The 19,330-nt window shown below is 37.2% G+C and overlaps 1 protein-coding gene across 1 annotated transcript in view; it reads left to right on the top strand.

The window, feature by feature from the left end:
* TDRD5 (tudor domain containing 5) overlaps positions 1-19,330 on the top strand; it is a 96,157-nt gene that overhangs the window by 60,754 nt on the left and 16,073 nt on the right. Inside the window, exons 10-14 of the mRNA XM_047076461.1 lie at positions 2,359-2,571; positions 3,111-3,177; positions 7,345-7,545; positions 8,297-8,455; positions 11,226-11,387. Coding sequence (XP_046932417.1) covers positions 2,359-2,571; positions 3,111-3,177; positions 7,345-7,545; positions 8,297-8,455; positions 11,226-11,387 — 802 coding nt within the window. The remainder of the gene's footprint in view (positions 1-2,358; positions 2,572-3,110; positions 3,178-7,344; positions 7,546-8,296; positions 8,456-11,225; positions 11,388-19,330) is intronic.

Below are 19,330 nucleotides of genomic sequence, written 5' to 3'. Positions count from 1 at the left end.
TCCAGTATGCCTGTAAGATTTAGTACATGTTTTAAAGCACACGTACTGTCTCTATGGCCTTGAAGTTACTTTTAACTCTGGGCCTAGTCTCCTTATCTCCAAAGTAGGGATAGTACTCATACCTGCCTCACAGAGTTGGGAAGATTCAAGCACTTAGAATGGAGTCTAGCTCACCTGTTGGCTGCTATTGTTACTAATACCACATCTGCTGTGTGCTTGGGATTTGGGCATGAGCAGTATGAGGAGAAGACAGACATGGTCTTTGCCTTTGTGAACACCACGATTATCTGGGGATACAGAGAGCGGATAAGTGGGGTACTGCATGAGGCAGTAATTCTGCCTGTTGAAGGTGGAAAAAAGCTTCACAAAAGGAGATATTTGAACTAGGCTTAAAAAACAAGTAAGAATTTTCCAGTCAAAAAGGTGTGAGTGGGTATGTGTGGATCCAATCGCTGGCACCAAGGCCACTGTTGACAACAGAGTAGCGTGGTGTTCTGGGAGCAACAAAGAGGGAAGTGAAGCACCACTGCATGAGGTTGGGTGACAGTGACTGAATGTGAAACTGGAATACTGGGGAAGAGCTGGAGTATGAACACCATGGGCGGGAATTCTGACTTATTCTGTAGACAGTGTGGAGCCTCTGAAGGTTTAAGAAGGTAGGGGCATCAACAGGTTTGTATTTTAGCAAGATAACTCTCGTTGCAGTGTGGAAGATGGGTGAGTGAACAGGAGAGCATCCATTAATATGCTATTCTTGGTAAGAGAGTGAGAGTTGAAAGAAATTGGAAAAAATTTGGGGAAGTAGTTGTCAGGTCTTGGTGACAAGAATGGGTTTGAGAAGGATGAGGGAGAAAAGGAGAATATGAAACCTGTGTTGACTTTAGAGATTGAGTAGGTTTGAGCCGGGGCTAGAAGTTTACACCTGGTGCATCTAAGGTGACCATGGAGTAGTGAATTGACAATGTTGAGTGGACAGTAATAGTTAGGATTAGGTTTAGCCACTGCTATAGAGACATAACTTAGCCTAAGACATAGTAGCTTAAAAAAGATAAAAATTTATTTCTTCTTCCCATAGTAGTCCATATGTAAGCAGTAAAGGTGGATAAGGTAGCTCCCTGGTGTTAGGGACACAAGTGTTTTCTGTCTTGCTGTCCCAGACAGTGTGTTGCCCCATCTACATGGTCCAGCATGTAGCTCGCCATCACATCCATGAGATCCTCATTTCAGCCAGTGGGAAGGAGAATGAGAAGAAGGTAGGTGGTTGGAGATGTGCCGTTTTCTTTGAAAGACATGAGCTAGAATTTCTATACTTTTACTTTTTTTAATTGTGGTAAAATACACATAAAATTTACCATCCTAATCATGCACACTTTTTCTCACATCTCATTGCTCAGGACTTTGTATTCACATCTAAATGCTAAGGAGTCTGGGAAGTCTGAATGGCTATATACTCAGTTAAAATTCGGGATTCTATTAGGAGAATGAAAATTGGGGAACAACTAGCATCTTCTCTGTACAGCTGGAAATAAAGTTTTAAAGTTCCGAAGTGATTCAGAGTTTAAAGATCAAGATGGAGAATCATCGTTTTATTTGTAGTGTTATAAAGATATGAAAATGGATGAGATGGTATACAGAAAGAATAGTAATAGTTAATGGGTACTTAACTGTATTTGGACTCTGTGCTTAGCATTCATCTATTTTTGCTAAGGTTTTATTGTCCTCTCCATGCTCAACAAGTAAACTGAAGCACAGAAAGATAAAGTCACACAGCTAGTAAATGATGGAGTCACGATTTGAGCTCATGTGACTGGGTTCAAAGCCTGAGCTCTTATTATTTTATACTTCATAAATGTAAGATCCCAGGGAACCTAAACTTTAAAGGCAATTAGAGAGCCAATATAAGAATAATTATTGACAGAGAAGAAGTAGGAGAAAATAGTGTCTTGGAAACTAAGTAGGATAGAGTTTGAAAGAGGATAGGATCAGGGTCATGTTGCAGAGAAAGAAGTACATCGAAAGCTGGCGAGACAGGCTATTGGATTTGGGAATTAAGGGGCCATTGGTGTCTTAAAAATGTCTATTTTAGGAAGTGCTGACGAATAAAGTTGGATTGCATTTTGTTCAGAGAATATGAGATAAAATGAGTGTATAACTTTCCATGTGAAGAAGTTTATTGATGAAGAGAAGGGATTTGGAAAAGAAAGAGGAAAATAAAATTAGTTGGTATTAATAAGCATTAACCAATCAGAAAAAGGAGGATTTTTTTTCCCTTGCTTTTTGCCAAGACTTTCTTGGTCTTGATGCATCAAATGATATTTTCTCCCTCTTTGAAATTCCCTGTTTTATGGAATTCTACAGGCGCTGCTATTCCAATCAGCTGGTTTCTGATCGATATGCCATGCCGGAGTATTTTATCCAGCCGGGACATCTCTGTTGTGTTAGGATTTCTGAGGATAAGTGGTGGTATCGGGTCATTATCCATCAAGTCCTCGGGAAACAGGAAGTTGAAGTATTCTACCCAGACTTTGGAAATATTGGAACTGTTCAGAAGTCCTCCCTAAGGTTTCTCAAGTGAGTTAACAAATCTGGTTAAATTATTACTAAGTTTTGAATCATAATGCTCATAATGCTAAAGCTGCATGGGGTTAAGATTGCTCTTTTCTCTTGCCTTCCTTTCTTCCATCCCTTTTTTTTTTTTTTTTTTTTTTTTTAGTGCAAATGAACTTGGCATATGGTCCCTTAGTTTCATGTTGGGATTATAATCTCTTAGGTCTTCTTTCACATGACTGAATCTGAATGGACCATGAGACTCTAAAAAACAATCTCTTATTAAGAAAATGATTCTTGGGGTGATGCTAAGAATTGCATTTATATAGCATGAAGGTTGGTCTGTTCCTACCTATATTTTAATTGCATGGGTTTCAAGGACTATGATGTTTAAAATTTTTATTACTTAGAATGCTTTAAAGTGTAAGGCATTAATTTAAAGATGCATGAGTAAAATAGTCTGAAGTGCTGTAAACAGCTAAAATCAAGAGTGGATTAGAGATTCCATAAAATGCAGTTTTAAAACATGATGGAATATTGGGGTTTGTGATCATCTCTTGCAGGTGCTGCTACACAAAGCTCCCGGCTCAGGCCATTCCTTGTTCCTTGGCTTGGGTGAGACCAGTACAGGTATGCTTGTTCCCATTTAATCAGCAAACATTTGGTGCTGAGAACAGTCTGAGGATCTCAGGATACAAAAACAAAACCTGGAATGGGCCCTAAAAGAAATCGTTGTAGATAGTCTGGAAGATGGACTTGGAGCCAGAAGTCAGTCCTGTGCTGTGTCACATTCACTGTAGGGATATTTAATAGTGTGTGCCAGGGGTGCCTGGGTGGCTCAGTCAGTTAAGTGTCCAGCTTCGGCTTAGGTCATGATCTAGCAGTTTGTGAGTTTGAGCCTCACGTTGGGCTCAGCTCGGAGCCTGGAGCCTGCTTCAGATTCTGTCTCCTCCTCTGTCTGCCCCTCCCATGCTCATGCTCTGTCTTTGTCTCTCAATAATAAATAAACGTTAGAAAAAAAAAAAAAAGCATGTGCCAGATGTGCAAAGAGAGGACTGTGCTTACATCTCTGTTGAGTCTGGTCAGGGATGACCCTGTGGTAGAGTGGAACTTTGAAGGAAGAGTAGGACTATTACTGGACACAAAAGGAAGAACATTCCAGACGAAGGGAAAAGTAACATAAAACATCTCAAATTTGAGAAATGTTAAGTGGCTCTGCCTCTGTGGCGGCACGTGAGCTGGAGTTGATGGACGGCAAGCTATGCCAGAGAAATAGGGCCCTGTGGTGGGGATCCGTATCCATGTTCAGGAGTCTACGCGTTGTCCTGTAGATATGGGGGAGCAACTGAAGGGCATACCTCAGGAACTGCTGTACTCAGTTATGTGGGGTTTTTTTTGAAGAATTCTCTAGTAATGTAGTTGCGCGAGATGAGTGGGATGAAGCAGGAGACGTCTTCATCCACAGAGATACATTTGTTTATGTAATTAAGATTATCGTGCACCTGACTTTGTGTTTTTCCCTCAGAACTCTTAAATATATGTGGCATACACACTTATTACACCACATTTGTTTACCTTATCATTTGCTTACATGTACATGCATTATTCCTTAAAACTTTTTTTTTATCTGGAAAACGCAGTAAAAGGAAAGAAAAAGAAGAAAACATGACCTGTTATTCTACCATTCAGACACATTCAGTTTAGAAATTTGATGTGTGTTCCTTTCAATTTAGTTTATTGGATATTGGGGGGGTCAGGGTTTTTGTAGGGTTTCCAGGGTTACATAAAATAATAATCATATTCTTCACTCAGCATTATTATAGCATAAATTTATGTGTTGCCATAGTTCTCAATTTTCATAGATTCACAGTAATCTCTTAGGTAAGTGTCTATCATAGGTTAACTGTCCCTTTATTGTTAGACATTCAATCTGTTTTGATGTTATTGTGAATAACGTATGCAGTTACGATTTTTGTGCAAGTCAGTATTCAGGATTGTTTTTCTAGGGTGCATGTTAGCCTTGACCAGGCTTCTCTTTACTACTACCAGGAAGCTCAGGGCTAAATTTGTGACCCACTTGTAGGTAGTGGTCATTATTCTCATATTATTCAGATGGCTTCCATTTTTGTTTCTCTTTTTGTTTTCTTATTTCCTTCTTGAAATTCTTCTGACCTTAGGGCTTTTGCCGGTTCTGATCTTTGGAATAGCTTGTTCAAAGAACTCTCATGGGTGGTTCCTTTTTGTCATTCAGATTTAAGCTCAGATGTTATTTCCCCAAGAAGGACTTCCTTGACCATGGTGCCAATTGAAAGTACACATTTCCACTTCGTTGTCACTTTATCTTTATAATACCATCGGGTATGATCTTAATTATTTGTTCACATACACAGGGTAAGCTCCTGAGATGAGGGGCATTGTCTCTTTACCACTGTACCTCTGATGCTTAGATGAATGGTTGTTTTATGGTAGGTGCTTAATAAACGTTTATAACTAAGTGAATGACTCTCACTGTATTTCTGCATCTTTTTCCTGGTTTCAAAAATAGTAAATGCATTTGGTAATGGAAGAGTAGCATGGTGGGATGACTACTCCCATAGACAAAATCCAAAGCAGGCAGAGAAGCAGAAATCTATCCTTGGAGGTCAAGCTGCAGTAGGTAAGATCAGGAAATTTTCAGCTTCTATCCTGGGGTCACTCCCCAGTCCATAGCCTTGCTGGCTTGAAGAGTTAGAAGACATCATTTGGGACTGGCTGAAGCTGAGAGTTAAGGGAGAAATGCTTGAAGGGAGGGAGCCACAGAATGGGTGTTCCAAAATCAGTGCATGCAATCTGCCCAAATCCTTAGTTGATTACTAAACTCTGCTGGTGCTAGGAGAACCTAGTGGCCCTGGTGAAAAATCACTGGCTTACCTATTCTTTCTTTTTCTCACCCTGCATGCATCATTTGGAAGTTTTTAAATAATTCCATTAAGTAACACACTATATTATTTTAGGGATTCCTCTAGGACATAAACACATCTGTATGTAAAGATGCAAGAACATTAGAACATAAAGAACTTTCTTCTTTAACCTCCTCTGCTGATCTGTTTTTGTTGTATAATTATTGTTATTGTTTTTAACCCCTCAACAAATTGACCACATAAAATAACGTGCATTTAGATTTAGTCATGTATTTCTCAGTTTCTTGGCTCTTTGTTCTCACCACTCAAACCCTACGGGAACATTTTGCTTGTATTAAAACTGTATCTTTTAAGATTTCATTTTGTGAGGGTTTGCTGATGGCAAACTTAGTTATGTTTACCTGGAAACATAACTTTGCACTTAATTTTGGAAGATGCATTTCACTAGGTGTAGAATTTTAGGTTGGCAGGTAATACATTTAGTGAATTGAAGATCTCATCACAGTGGCTTCTGGTCTCCCTTACCTTATTGGAGAGGTCAGTAGTTGGTCTGATGGATGTTCCTTTGAAGGCAGTGTCCTTTTTGTCTGTAGCTCTTTGTAACATTTCCTGTTGGTTGCTTGTAGCTTCAGTGTTAGTATCTTTATGTGTGAATTTATTCTTATTTATCCTACTTTGTGGTTCATTGAATTCCATTTTATCTGTGCTTTGTTACTTTTTATTAAATCTGGCAAATTCCCAGCCATTATCTCTTCAGTTATTTATTGTCTTTCCCATTATTCATATTTATATTCCATCTGTCTCTGTTTTTACGTCTGTTTTTCCAGGACCACAATTGAACGTATGTTAAACTTTCTCATTTTATCTTCTGTATTTTTTAACCTCTCCTGTATTTTACATATTTCTGTCTTTCCATGTTGCGTTCTGGGTATTTTTTTCCCAAATTATCTTCCACTTTACTGATTTACTCTTTAATTCTACCAAATCTGCTACTGAATCAACCTATTGGGTTTTAAGTTTTGGTTATTGTGTTGTTACTTTCTAAAAGTTCTCTTTGACCTGTAATTTTGCTAGATAAATTTTTATAGATTGCTGATACTTGTAAAAGCTTTCAAATCTTTTTTGTTTTTGCTTGAAGTGTAGTAAGTCTAGTTGTTTATAATTGTCTGAGAAATCAAATATCTAAAGTTTTTGAAGGTTTATGTTGTTCCTCCTTGTTCTTACTTGTGATTTGTTGTTTCTTTGTGTGCCTTTTATCTTTGCCTGCATACTTTTCATTGTCTTTGAAAAATTATTTGTAAGCATGTTTGAATAATATGGGCTGAGACTGCCTACCTCTAGAGAGATCTGCATTGTTCCTACCAGGTGCCTAGGAATACTACCAGTCTGGAATCACCTTAATTTAGATGAACAACTTGAGGATTTGTGTACTGTCCAGGTGATGTGAAAATTGAACTGCAAATCCATGTGAAGGCTAGTTTATTTCTTTTCCTTTTTAAGGTAAAATAGTTCCCACTTTCCCTTTAATTTTGTCCTGATAATAATGTTACTCTTGATAGTTCTTGGATACTTTTGGACATATTTTAAAAATACTTTAGAAATTTCAGTTGTTTCTGTGGGAGAGTTAGTCCAGTAATTTAACCATTTCTGAAAACGGAAGTTTTTCACCACATAAATGATAAAAGATTTTCTACAGTCACATTTTTCATAATTTTTCCTTTTTTCTTACTTTTCTCATTCCCAATCATAACTATCCTGAAGTGTGTTATTCTAGTACTGTTACGGTTTTGTTTTTCGACTAAAATCTCTAGTTCATTAGGAATTTATTTTTGTATATGGTTACTATAATTCATGTTTGAATTTATCATCTAAATCTCATGTCTTGATTCTATTTCAGGAACACTGGACGTCCAGAGCTATTTTGCAGTTCCAGAAGTTGTGTGGTTTGAAGCCATTAGTGGGGGTAGTGGATGAATATGTAGATGGAATCCTTAACATTTTTCTCTGTGATACATCCTCAAATGAAGACATCTACTTCCATCATGTCTTGAGAACAGAGGGCCATGCTATTGTATGCCGAGAAAACGTCCCTTCTAAGGTGGATCAGTCGGGATGTATTGTGTAATAGATTTTATTTAATCTCAGCCCTTGAAGGTGTAAGAGAATTTAATGCAGGAGGTTATTTGATATACTCTTTAATCTTGGAGACATTTATAAGATTCCTGCCCTCTTAATGCAGAGCACTCTCTTAATTTTCAAATAACCACAAAAGATACATTTGGCTTATTGTTCTTTAGAATGTGAGTGCTTGTATTTTAAATAATTGATTTGAGGATTCAATCTTACCTCAGACTATTTTTTTTTTTAATTAAAAAAAAATTTTTTTTTTAACATTTATTTATTTTTGAGACAGAGAGAGACAGAGCATGAGCAGGGGAGGGTCAGAGAGAGAGGGAGACACAGAATCCGAAACAGGCTCCAGGCTCTGAGCTGTCAGCCCAGAGCCCGATGCGGGGCTCGAACTCACGGACCGCGAGATCATGACCTGAGCCAAAGTCGGATGCCCAACCGTCTGAGCCACCCAGGCACCCCACCTCAGACTATTTTCTTGGAGGTCATCTTAGAGAAGACAGCAGTCTCTTATTTTGCAAATATTGATAGTGATGTCTGTATCACTGTTAATATTGATGTTGATAATTTTTGTGACTAGGAAAAATTGTCACTATGGAAAATTTTTTAACTGTTAAGTTTTTGAAGATAATACATTTCCACAACACTTGAAAATTATGAAGTGCTAACTTTTTAATTGTTTTCTCTAATTAACCTCTTCCTTCTTTTTTTAATCCTAGGGTTTCAGAGAACTCAACCCTTTAGCTTTATATACTAAGTCTGATGCAGGACCAGAGGACGTGGTCCTGACAGAACTGGGTTATCCTTCCCAGCAACGCTATTTTAACAAAGACCGAGAGATAAGTCCACAATCAAAGGAGAGTGAGTTATATACCCTGGTAAGAGTTTTTTTGCAAATATTATTATAATTGTTTTTATTATTATTAACATTTAATGAGTACCTGCTATATGCCAGCCCCTATAAAAAGCACTTTTCAGCATAACGTATTATTTAATTCTTATAAAATCCCTGTGATAAAGTTACCATAGTTGTTCTTATTTTAAAATTTATTTTTGGGGACGCCTCGGTGGCTCAGTCGGTTAAGCATCCGACTTCGGCTCAGGTCATATTCTTGAGGTTTGTGGGTTCCAGCCCTATGTTGGGCTCTGTGCTGACATCTCAGAGCCTGGAGCCTACTTTAGATTCTGTGTCTCATTATCTCTCTGTCCCTCTTCCACTTGCGCTCTGTCTCTCTGTCTCAAAAATAAACTAATAAAAATAAAATTTATTTTTTTAATATTTTTTTATTTGGGGGGTGGGCAGAGAGAGAGGGAGAGAGAATCCTGAGCAGGTTTCACGACACGGGGCTCAATCTCACAACCGTGAGATCACAACCGTCCAAAATCAAGAGTCGGACACTTAACTGACTGAGTCACCCAGGCACCCAATCGTTATTTTATAGATGAGGATCTGAGGCTTTCCAAACCTAGGAAACTTTGGAAACTTTATGCAATGATCTTAACAGTACCTTGTCTCTCATTATTTGGTTTGAACCTTTGCTTCAGGAACACCTGGGTGGTTCAGTTGGTTGAACGTCTCTTGATTTGAGTGACTCTTGATTTCACCTCAGGTCATTATCTCCTGGTTCGTGAGTTCGAGCCCAGTGTTGGGCTCTGTGCTGATGGTGTAGAGCCTGCTTGGGATTCTCTTTCTCTCTCCTTCTCATTCTTCTCCTCCCCTGCTTGTTCTCTCTCTCTCTCTCTCTCTGTCTCCTCTTTCTTTCTCTCTTCCTCCCTCCCTCCCTCCCTCTCTCTCTCACTCTCTCAGAATGAATAAATACACTTAAAACCCAGAAGTCTTTGCTTCAGTCATGCTTTCTTCTGTATTATTTCTTGCATATGCTAAATCCCATGGCTGCCTTGGTGCATTTGTGAGTTTACCTATACTCATCCAAATGCTGTTCTTCCCTCTGCGCACTTCAGACTCTTCATACTTTATTTCTTTCTCTGTAAACCTTGGTGACTCCCACCCACAATAATAACAATATTAGTATCATTACTACGACTATTGTAATTATGTATTATTCCAGCCAACAAATTAAATAAAATTAAAAAAAATTAGCAACAGCAACCTTTATTGAACTTGTACTACATGGGAGGGGCTGTTTGAAGCACTCACATGTACTGGTTAATTTAGTCTTCACGATCACTTTTACCAGCTTGGTATTTTAGTATCTCTGTTTTAGATATAAGTAAAGTGAAGCACATAGTAAGAACTTAAATGATTTTTGAACAAATCAGTATGTCCTCTGAGTCTTCTATTCCTCATGACAACAACAAGTATTGGGCTACGAATACAGGGTGTGTTCAATTTGAGAACCAAACATGTTTTGAGCACAGCAAGCCTTTTTACTCTCTTTGAAGAAAATAAGAAAAGGGTATTTTGCTTAAATAGGATTTATATATTTGACTTGTAAAATCAAATTGTGGATATGATCTTAATATTTTTAGTAGACATTTACAAAGTATTTGATAAAAAGGGAAGGCCAGTTTGACCACTGGGAGATTAACCTGTTCTGGAAAATATGTATGAATGTTTATTGCTGCATGTTTGAAACAGTAAAAGAGTTTTAGATTTCTAGTTTATGTTAAAATTTTAGGCTTGTTTGGCCCATAACACTTTCTGAAGCCTGAATTTTCTTAATATTTATTACTTGATTAGAACAATTATATTTCCTGATTCTTAAATAGTGGCTTGAATACAACCTTTGTAATTTTAGAATATCCTGTCATTATTGTATTGATCATAGTTCAGTCCCGAAAATGAAATAAGGCCATCTTTTCTGCAAAAGAGATAAGACTTAAAATTCTCGTATCCCACCCCCACCTATATTTTAACATTTTAAGACCCTCCCCCACCCCTGAAACCCAGCCCCTGGCACCCCCCCCCCGCCCACCCGCCATATACCTGGTTCCTTATAATTCCTACTCTCCTTTTAAGCATCCTGACAGTTTGTGTTACCTCTTTCATTGCATCTTCTCAGGCGTCTTCCTCCCCAGCAATATTTTGGTCATGTCTCTGTGATGGTTCTACACTGAAGGTTGTATGTTGATTATCTGATTGTGTGTCTTCCTTCTATATTTTGAGTTCCTTAAGAGCTGGGACATGCTGCACTCATCTCTGTATCCACAGAGCTACCCTGCGTACATTTCATAATGTGTGCTCAACAAATGCTTGTTGGCTTGGACAGTTTAGCAGGATAGGAAGATACAGGGTCATGGATAAAGTTAGAAAATAATGTAGCATTTGTGTGACCCATAGTGAAAAATTCCTCCTAGAATGTATGGGCATACAGATTTTAGAAACAGCATTAGTGTAGAAAATAAGTTCTTTAAAACAATTTTTTTACCATTTATTTTTGAGAGACAGCATGAGTGGGGGAGGGGCAGAGTGGGGGAGGGGCTGAGAGGGGCACAGAATTCGACGCAGGCTCCAGGCTCTGAGCTGTCAACACAGAGCCTGACATGGAGCTTGAACCCACAAACCATGAGATCATGACCTGAGCTGAAGTTGGACGCTTAACTGACTGAGCCACCCAGGTGCCCCTGTAGAAAATAGTTTCTAAAATAATTATTTTAGAAAATAATTCCTTCTTTCATATTTACAAGCAGGATATTAATGATGAAAAGGCTTTCAGTCACCTTAAATCTGAGTTAAAGGAGCCATTAAAGGATTCTGAATTCAGTTCTTTGAAAACCCAAGATAAGAGCTGTGGAGAAGATCCCAAGTGGTCCTTCCCAGAGCTGAAGGATCTGAAGGAAGAAAATGAGGTAGGAGAAGGAAGGAGTTATTTGAAAATGTGATTAATATAATTAATTCACAAGTGAAGGGGATTGGAATAAAATAGCTCTTTACATTCTGCTTTCAGTGCCATCAGAGCACCTTTCACAGATAAATTACATTTTCTCTACAACTGTCACCAACACCAAAGTTGAAGCAACATAGTCTTGATCACAAAAAAGGAAAGGCATTATCTGGCTTTGATGTGTTAGTTTCTATCTTGTTGCTTCGGATGGTCTTCAAGAATGGTGTAGTGATTAGAAACTAGTATTGAGAAACAATATTGGGAAAACCCAAGAGGAAAAGTGTTGACAGCATTATTGGAGGATGTATTGTATTTTGATTTTCTTATGTTTTAAAATGTTTATTTTCAGAGGCAGAGAGAGAGAGAACGTGTGTACTAGAGTGAGCAAAGGAGAGGCAGAGAGAAAGGGGGTGAGAGAATCCCAAGCAGGTTTCATGCTGTCAGCACAGACCCTGATGCAGGTCCGATCCCACAAATCGTGAGATCATGACCTTATTTGAAATCAAGGGTTGGATGCTCAACCAATTGAGACACCCAGGCACCCCTTATTTTTATTTTAATCAAATGTTTATGTACACCTACCTTAGAGTGACCTATAATCCCTTCCTCTGCATTTTGTATTTCATAGAGCAACCATTTCATCTCTTTTAGCTGCTGCTTTTGGAATTTACTTCTATTTCTTTCATTAAATAACATGCTTATGTTGTTATTTACTGAATTTTCTGTGTTATGTCCCTCTATGAATGATGAGGGTTTAGTTCTCTTTAATCCCTTCACCTCACCACATACACACACACACACACACACACACACACACGCCCTTTCTGCCCCCTCCCCCTCCATCTTACTAATGTTGTTAAACTTTTGTTTTTAATGTTTTTTTATTTTTGAGAGAGAGACAGAGTGTGAGTGGGGGAGGAGCAGAGAGAGAGGGAGACACAGAATCCGAAGCAGGCTCCAGGCTCTGAGCTGTCAGCACAGAGCCTGTCGTGGGGCCAGGCTCGAACTCACGAACCGCGAGATCATGACCTGAGCTGAAGTCGGACACTTAACGACTGAGCCACCCAGGCGCCCCTTACTAATCTTGTTATATACCACGCTTTCCATTAGATCAATATTTACATTATTATGACTGTGAATGGTATTGACAGTCAAGTAGTATGCTGTAGCAACTTTTCCTTTCCAGAATGACTTTTCATTTTCTCTAGTGTTAGGATTTCTTTGTTTTTAAATCAACGTAGAGTAAAATTGACTTTCTTCTGGTGTATTGTCCTATAAACTTTAATACATGTATCAATTTGTGTAACTGTCATTATAATCAGGATACAAGATGGTTCAATCACTGGACAAACCTCCCTGGTGCTATCCCTTTATAATCAGTCTTCCCACATCCTCAACTCTTAGCAACCATTGATTTGTTTTCCGTCACTATGTGAGTTTTCCATTTCTAAGGTGTCATGTAAGTGGAATCATAGACTATGTAACTTTTTGAGACTGGTGTCTTCAGTTTAGCATGGTACCTTTGGGATTTATCCAAATTGTTGCATATATCAATAGTTTGTTCCTTTTGATGGATGAGTAGTAGTTTATTGAATGGATATACCATAATTTGTGTATCCTCACTCATTGAAAAATATTTGGGTTGTTTCAGTTTTGAGTAATTATGAATAGAGCCTCTATAAATATTTGTGTACAGATTTCTTTATAAACGTAATCAGGAGTAATATGATAAGTGTATGCCAAACTGTTCTTATCTGGAGAGCAGTAGATATTATTAATAATTTTTATTTTTAGCTATTCAAATATGTAGTAGCGTCACAGTGTGAATTTGCATTTCCCTAATGACTTGTTGAACATCCTTCCATGTGCTTTCTTGCCATCTGTAATACATAGTTCTTGGTGAAATGTCCAAGTGTTTTGCCCATTTTTTGGTTGGGTCATTTTTTTTCTTTAAATATTCTGAATGCAAGTGCTTTGTCAGATGTGTGATTTTCAAATGTATTCTACTTGTAGCATATCAGATATTCTCTTAATAGTGTCTTTTATATGGCAAAAGTTTTTAATTTTGAGTAATTCCAGTTTATCAGTATTTTTCTTCTATGTACAGTGTTTTCTGTATCAAGACATCTTGAGTTAATTTTAGTGTAAGGTATGAGGATTAGGTCAATATTAATTTTGTTATGTATGGATGTCCAGTTGTTTTAGTATCATTTGAAAAGACAGTGCTTTCTCCATTGATGAATAGCCTTTGTAGACTTGGCAAAAATCAGTTGTCTACATTTGTGTGTGTCTGTTTCTGGACTCTGTGTTCTCTATTGATCTACCTGTCTCTTCAATAATACCACACACTGTCTTGATTACTGTAGCTTTATAATACCTCTTAAAGTCAGGTAGTAGGATTCCTCCTCCTTTATTCTTTTTCAAACTTGTTTTTATTTATTTATTATTTATTATTTTTATTTTTATTTTTTTAATGTTTGTTTATTTTAGAGAGAGACAGAGAGCAGGCAGGGGAGGGGCAGAGAGAGAGGGAGACACAGAATCTGAAGCAGCATCCAGGCTCTGAGCTGTTAGCACAGAGCCTGAAAGGGGCTTGAACCCACAAACCATGAGATCATGACCTGAGCTGAAGTCGGCGACTTAACCGACTGAGCCACCCAGGTGTCCCTCAAACTTGTTTTTAATATTCACTTTCCATTTACTTTTCATGTAAATTTTAGAATCAATTTATATCTGAGATTTTGATTGGAATTACATTAAATCTATAGATAAGTTCAAGGAGAATTAACATCTTTAATCTGTGAACGCAACATATTTCTCTCTGTAGGTTTTCTTTTATACATTTGTCAGGGTGTTACAATTTCAGTATACAAGACATGTTTTATTAGCTTTATGCCTAAATATTTCACTTGTTTTGGGAGCAATTGTGATACCTTTTTGTTTCCATATTTTCATTGCTAATAAATACAAGTTGAGTTTTGTATTTTGACCTTAATCCTATGAACTAGCTAAACTAGGAGGTGCTTTATGGATTTCCTTTGAGATTTTCTACGAAGATGATAATGTCTGAATTGGGACAGTTTTATTTCTTCCTTTCCAATCTGTATGTCTTTATCTTTCTTCCTGTCTTATTAATAATTATACTGGCTAGAATTTCAAATATGATGTTGAACAAGAGTTGTGGGAGAGGACATCTTGTTGTCCTGCTGAATGGTTTTATCATGAATACATGGGTGTGAATTTTGTTAAATGGTTTTTCTGTACGTGTTGATGTGATCATGTTGATTTCTTCTTTTGATCAAATATTGCAGAAGACTGGAATTCTTGGGATAAATCCGACTTGATCATGGTGTATTATTCTATTTATATTGCTTGATTCCATTTGCTAATATTTGGTGTTTTATGTCTGTTTTCATGAAAGATACTGGTCTGTGGTTTTCTTGTACAGTCTTTGCCTGTTTTTATTTTTTTTTATTTTATTTTTTTTTCAACATATGAAGTTTATTGTCAAATTGGTTTCCATACAACACCCAGTGCTCATCCCAAAAGGTGCCCTCCTCAATACCCATCACCCACCCTCCCCTCCCTTTGCCTGGTTCTAGTACCTGAGTACTGCTGGCTTCATAAAATAGATTTGGAAGTGTTCTTTTTCTTTTCTATTTTCTGGAAAAGATTATATAAAATTAGTTTTATTTCTTTTTTATTTTTAATTGACATTTTGTGGTAACTGAAAATTCTTGTGCAATTATAAGAAATAATACAGAGAGATCTTCTGTAATCTTTACCCATTTTCTCCAATGGTCACATTTTAAAAAATTGTAGTAAGTATTACAACTGGGATATCAACATTGATAAAATCTGCCTATCTTATTCAAATTTCTCCAGTTTTAGTTGTATTTGTGTGTGTGTGTGTGTGTGTGTGTGTGTGTGTGTGTAGTTTTATATAGTGTTAGTACATGTGTGGGTTCGTGTATCCAGCAGCACAGTCAAGATACTGAGCACTTCCGGGGGCACCTGGGTGGCTCAGTCGGTTAGCGTCGACTTCAGCTCAGGTCATGATCTCATAGTCTGTGATTTTGAGCCCTGCTTCGGGCTCTGTGCTGACAGCTTGGAGCCTGGAGCCTGTTTCAGATTCTGTGTCTCCCTCTCTCTTTGCTCCTCCCCTGCTCATGCTCTGTCTCTCTGTGTCTCAAAAATAAATAAAAACATTAAAAAAAAATTTTTTTAAAGATACTGAACACTTCTATCCTCATGAGAATTGTATTGTCCTATTACAACGAAACTCATCCTCTCTCCATAATCCCTAACCCCTGGCAACCACTAACCATTTCTACATTTTAAAAATTTTGTCATTTTAAAAATGCTGTATAAATGAAATCATATAGTTGGCATTTTTTGCTCAGTATAACTTATCTGAGTTGTTGCACAAATTGTTCTTTTCCTTTTTTTGCTGAGTAGCGTTCCATGTACATGTACATGTCACGGTGTTTCACCATTAGCCCTTTGAAGAATATTTGGGATGTTTGGAGGTTTAGCTATTGGAAAGCTGTGATGAACATTTGTATAAAGGTTGTTGGGTGAACATAAGTCCTCTGGAATAAATATTCAGGAGCGAAATTGCTAGGTTGTGAGGTAATTACATGTTTGGTTTGATAAGAAACAGCCATCCTGTTCTCCAGAGAGGCTGTACTACTTTACATTACCTCCAGCCAAGTATTGAGTAATCCAATTTCTCTACATCCTTATTGGCATTTGGTGTTGTCACTATTTTTTAGCCCTTTTGTTAGGTATACAGTACTTTTATTGGCATTTCCCTAATGGCATATTTGCCCTCTGTGTATCATCCTTGGTGAAATGTCTTTTTCCCATTTTCTAATTGTTTTTTTTTTTTGATGTTTTTACTCTTGAATTATGAGAGTTCTTTATATTCTGGATCCCACTCCTTTATTAGATATTTGGTTTGCTAATATTTTCTCCCAGTTTGTATCCTTTGTCCTCTTTACATGGGCTTTTGCAGAGAAAACATTTTTTAATTTTGATGTAGTCTATTTTAACACATTTTCTTTTTTTAATTTTCATTTTTTAAGTTTTTAATTTTAATTCTAATATAGTTGATAATAAAGTGTTATATTAGTTTCAAGTGTACAATATAGTGATTCAAAGTTCTATACATTACTCTGCGCCCATCATGGTAAGTGTACACTTTAATCCCTACCACCCACTTCCCCTCTGGTAACCATCAGTTTGTTCTCTGTAGTTAAAAGTCTGTTTCTTGGTTTGTCTTTCTCTCTCCTTTTTTATTTTTTCCTTTGCTCATTTGTTTTGTTTCTTAAATTCCACACATGAGTGACACCATATGGTATTTGTCTTTCTCTGACTGGCTTATTTTGCTTACATTATACTGTCTAGCTCCATCCATGTGGTTGTAAATGGCAAGATATCATTCTTTTTTATGGCTGAATAATATTGTTTATATATGTATATGTATATATATGTATATGTGTATATGTATACACACATATATATAACAGACACCACTCTTTACACACCATACACACACACCACCTCATTATCCATTCGTCTATTGATAGACACTTGGGCTGCTTCCATAATTTGGCTCTTATAATTAATGCTGCAATAAATATACAGGTGCATGTATCCCTTTGAATGAGTGTTTTTGGGTAAATACCCAGTAGTGCAATTACTGGATCATAGGGTAGTTCCATTTTTAACTTTTGAGGAACCTACATACCGTCTTCCAGAGTGGCTGTACCAGTTTGCATTCCTACTTACAGTGCACAAAGATTCTCCTTTTTCCATATGCTCTCCAACACCTGTTTTTTGTGTTTTTGACTTTAGTCATTCTGACAGGTGTGAGGTGATAGCTCATTGTGGTTTTGATTTGCATTTCTCTGATGATGAATAATGTTGAGCATCTTTTCATGTGTCTGTTGGCCATTTGTATGTCATCTTTGGAGAAATGTCTGTTCATGTCTTTTACCCATTTTTGAATTGGATTATTTTTGGGGTGTTGAGTTGTATAAGTTCTTTGTATATTTTGGATGCTAACCCTTCATCAGAGATGTCATTTGCAGATATCTTCTCCCATTCAGTAGGTGATCTCTTAGTTTTGTTGACTGTTTCCTTTGCTGTGTAGGAGCTTTTTATTTCACTATAGTCCTAATAGTTTATTTTTGCTTCTGTTTAGTTTGTCTTAGGAGACAATATCTAGAAAAAATTTATGTCCAGTGTCAGAGAAATTGCTGTCTGTGCTCTATTCTAGAATTTTTATAGTTTCAGGTCTCACATTTAGGTCTTTAATCCATTTTGAATTTATCTTTGTGTTGGGCATAGGCCAGTGGTTTAGTTTCATTCTTTTGCATGTAGCTGTCCAGTTTTTCCAACACCATTTGTTGAAGAGACTTTTTCCCCATTGCATATTCTTTCCTCCTTTGTTGAAGATTAATTGGCCATATAAATGTAGGTTTATTTCTGGGCTTCCTGTTCTATTCCATTGCTTTATATGCCTATTTTTGTGCCAGTACCATACTGTTTAGATTAATATAGCTTTGTAGTATGATTTGGAATTGGATTGTGATTTTTCCAGCTTTATTTTTATCAGATTTTTTTTCAATGTTTATTTTTGAGAGAGAGAGAAAGAGAGAGAAAGGGAGGGAGAGGGGCAGAGAGGGAGACAGAATCAAAAGCAGGCTCCAGGCTCTGAACTGTCAGCCCAGAGCTGGTCATGCGGCTTGAACTCATGAACTGTGAGATGGTGACATGAGCCAAAGTCAGACATGCAGTTGACGGAGCCATCAGATTTTCTTTTGATGGATTGCGATTTTGATGTGAAGACTGAAGACTCTCTGACTAGCTTATAAATCTGTCCACTTAATTTTTGTATAAAACAGGAAGTTTAGGCCAAGGCTTTTATTTATATATATAAATGATTATTTTTGAGAGGAAGAGAGCACAAGTGGGGGAGGGGCAGAGAGAGAGGGGTGCAGAGGATCTGAAGTGGGCTCTGCACTGACAGCTAAGAGCCTGATGTGGGGCTTGAACTCATGAACTGTGAGATCATGACCTAAGACAAAGTTGGATGCTCAACTGACTGACCTACCCAGGCACCCCAGTCAAGGCTTTATTATTATCACTATTATTATTGTGCCTGTTGATACCCACTCGTTCTAACAACATTTGATTAAAAGACTACTTTTCTCCATTAAATTGTTTATGCACCTTTGTAAAAAGTCAGTTGAGCATATTTGCACTGGTTTATTTCCAGGTTCTCTGTTCTGTTTCATTGATCCATATGTCTCCCTCTCGACCAATACTACCCTATTACTGTAGCTATATAGTATCCTTTAATATCTGCTAGAGTGATTCCTCTCACATTATTTTTCTTTGTCGAGATTATTTTAGCTATTTGAGGGTTTGTGCCTTTCCATATAAATTTTAGTATGAGTTGTCTACTTCAACAAAATACCTTGCTGGGATTTTGCTAGGAATTACATTACACTTACTCATCAGTGGGGGACAGTTGACATCTTTACTATGTTGAGCCTTATAATATACAAACGTGTTTCTACATTTATCTAGATCTTCTTTGAATCTTTACATCAACATTTTGTAATTTTCAATGTATAGGTCCTGTACATGCTTTAAGTATGACCTATTTATTTCATATTATTTGGAATGATTGTAAATGGTGTTGTGTTTAAATTTTAGTTTTGTATGCTCATTGCTGGCATATAGAAATGCATTTGATCTTTCTATACCAATCTTGTATTCTGTGACATTGCTCAGATTTTTTGTAGATTCCTTGGCATTTTTTTACATAGACAACTGTGTCATCTGCAAATAGGGAGGTTTTGTTTCTTCCTTTCTGATCTGCATGCCTTTTATTTC

This window comes from Lynx rufus, unplaced genomic scaffold (genome assembly GCF_022079265.1).
Source record: "Lynx rufus isolate CCGP_SWC_20201006 ecotype Redwood Valley unplaced genomic scaffold, mLynRuf1.p SCAF_15, whole genome shotgun sequence".
Taxonomy (NCBI): domain Eukaryota; kingdom Metazoa; phylum Chordata; class Mammalia; order Carnivora; family Felidae; genus Lynx; species Lynx rufus.
The sequence above is the reverse complement of the archived record's forward strand: the minus strand, read 5'-3'. Positions and strand labels throughout refer to the sequence as shown.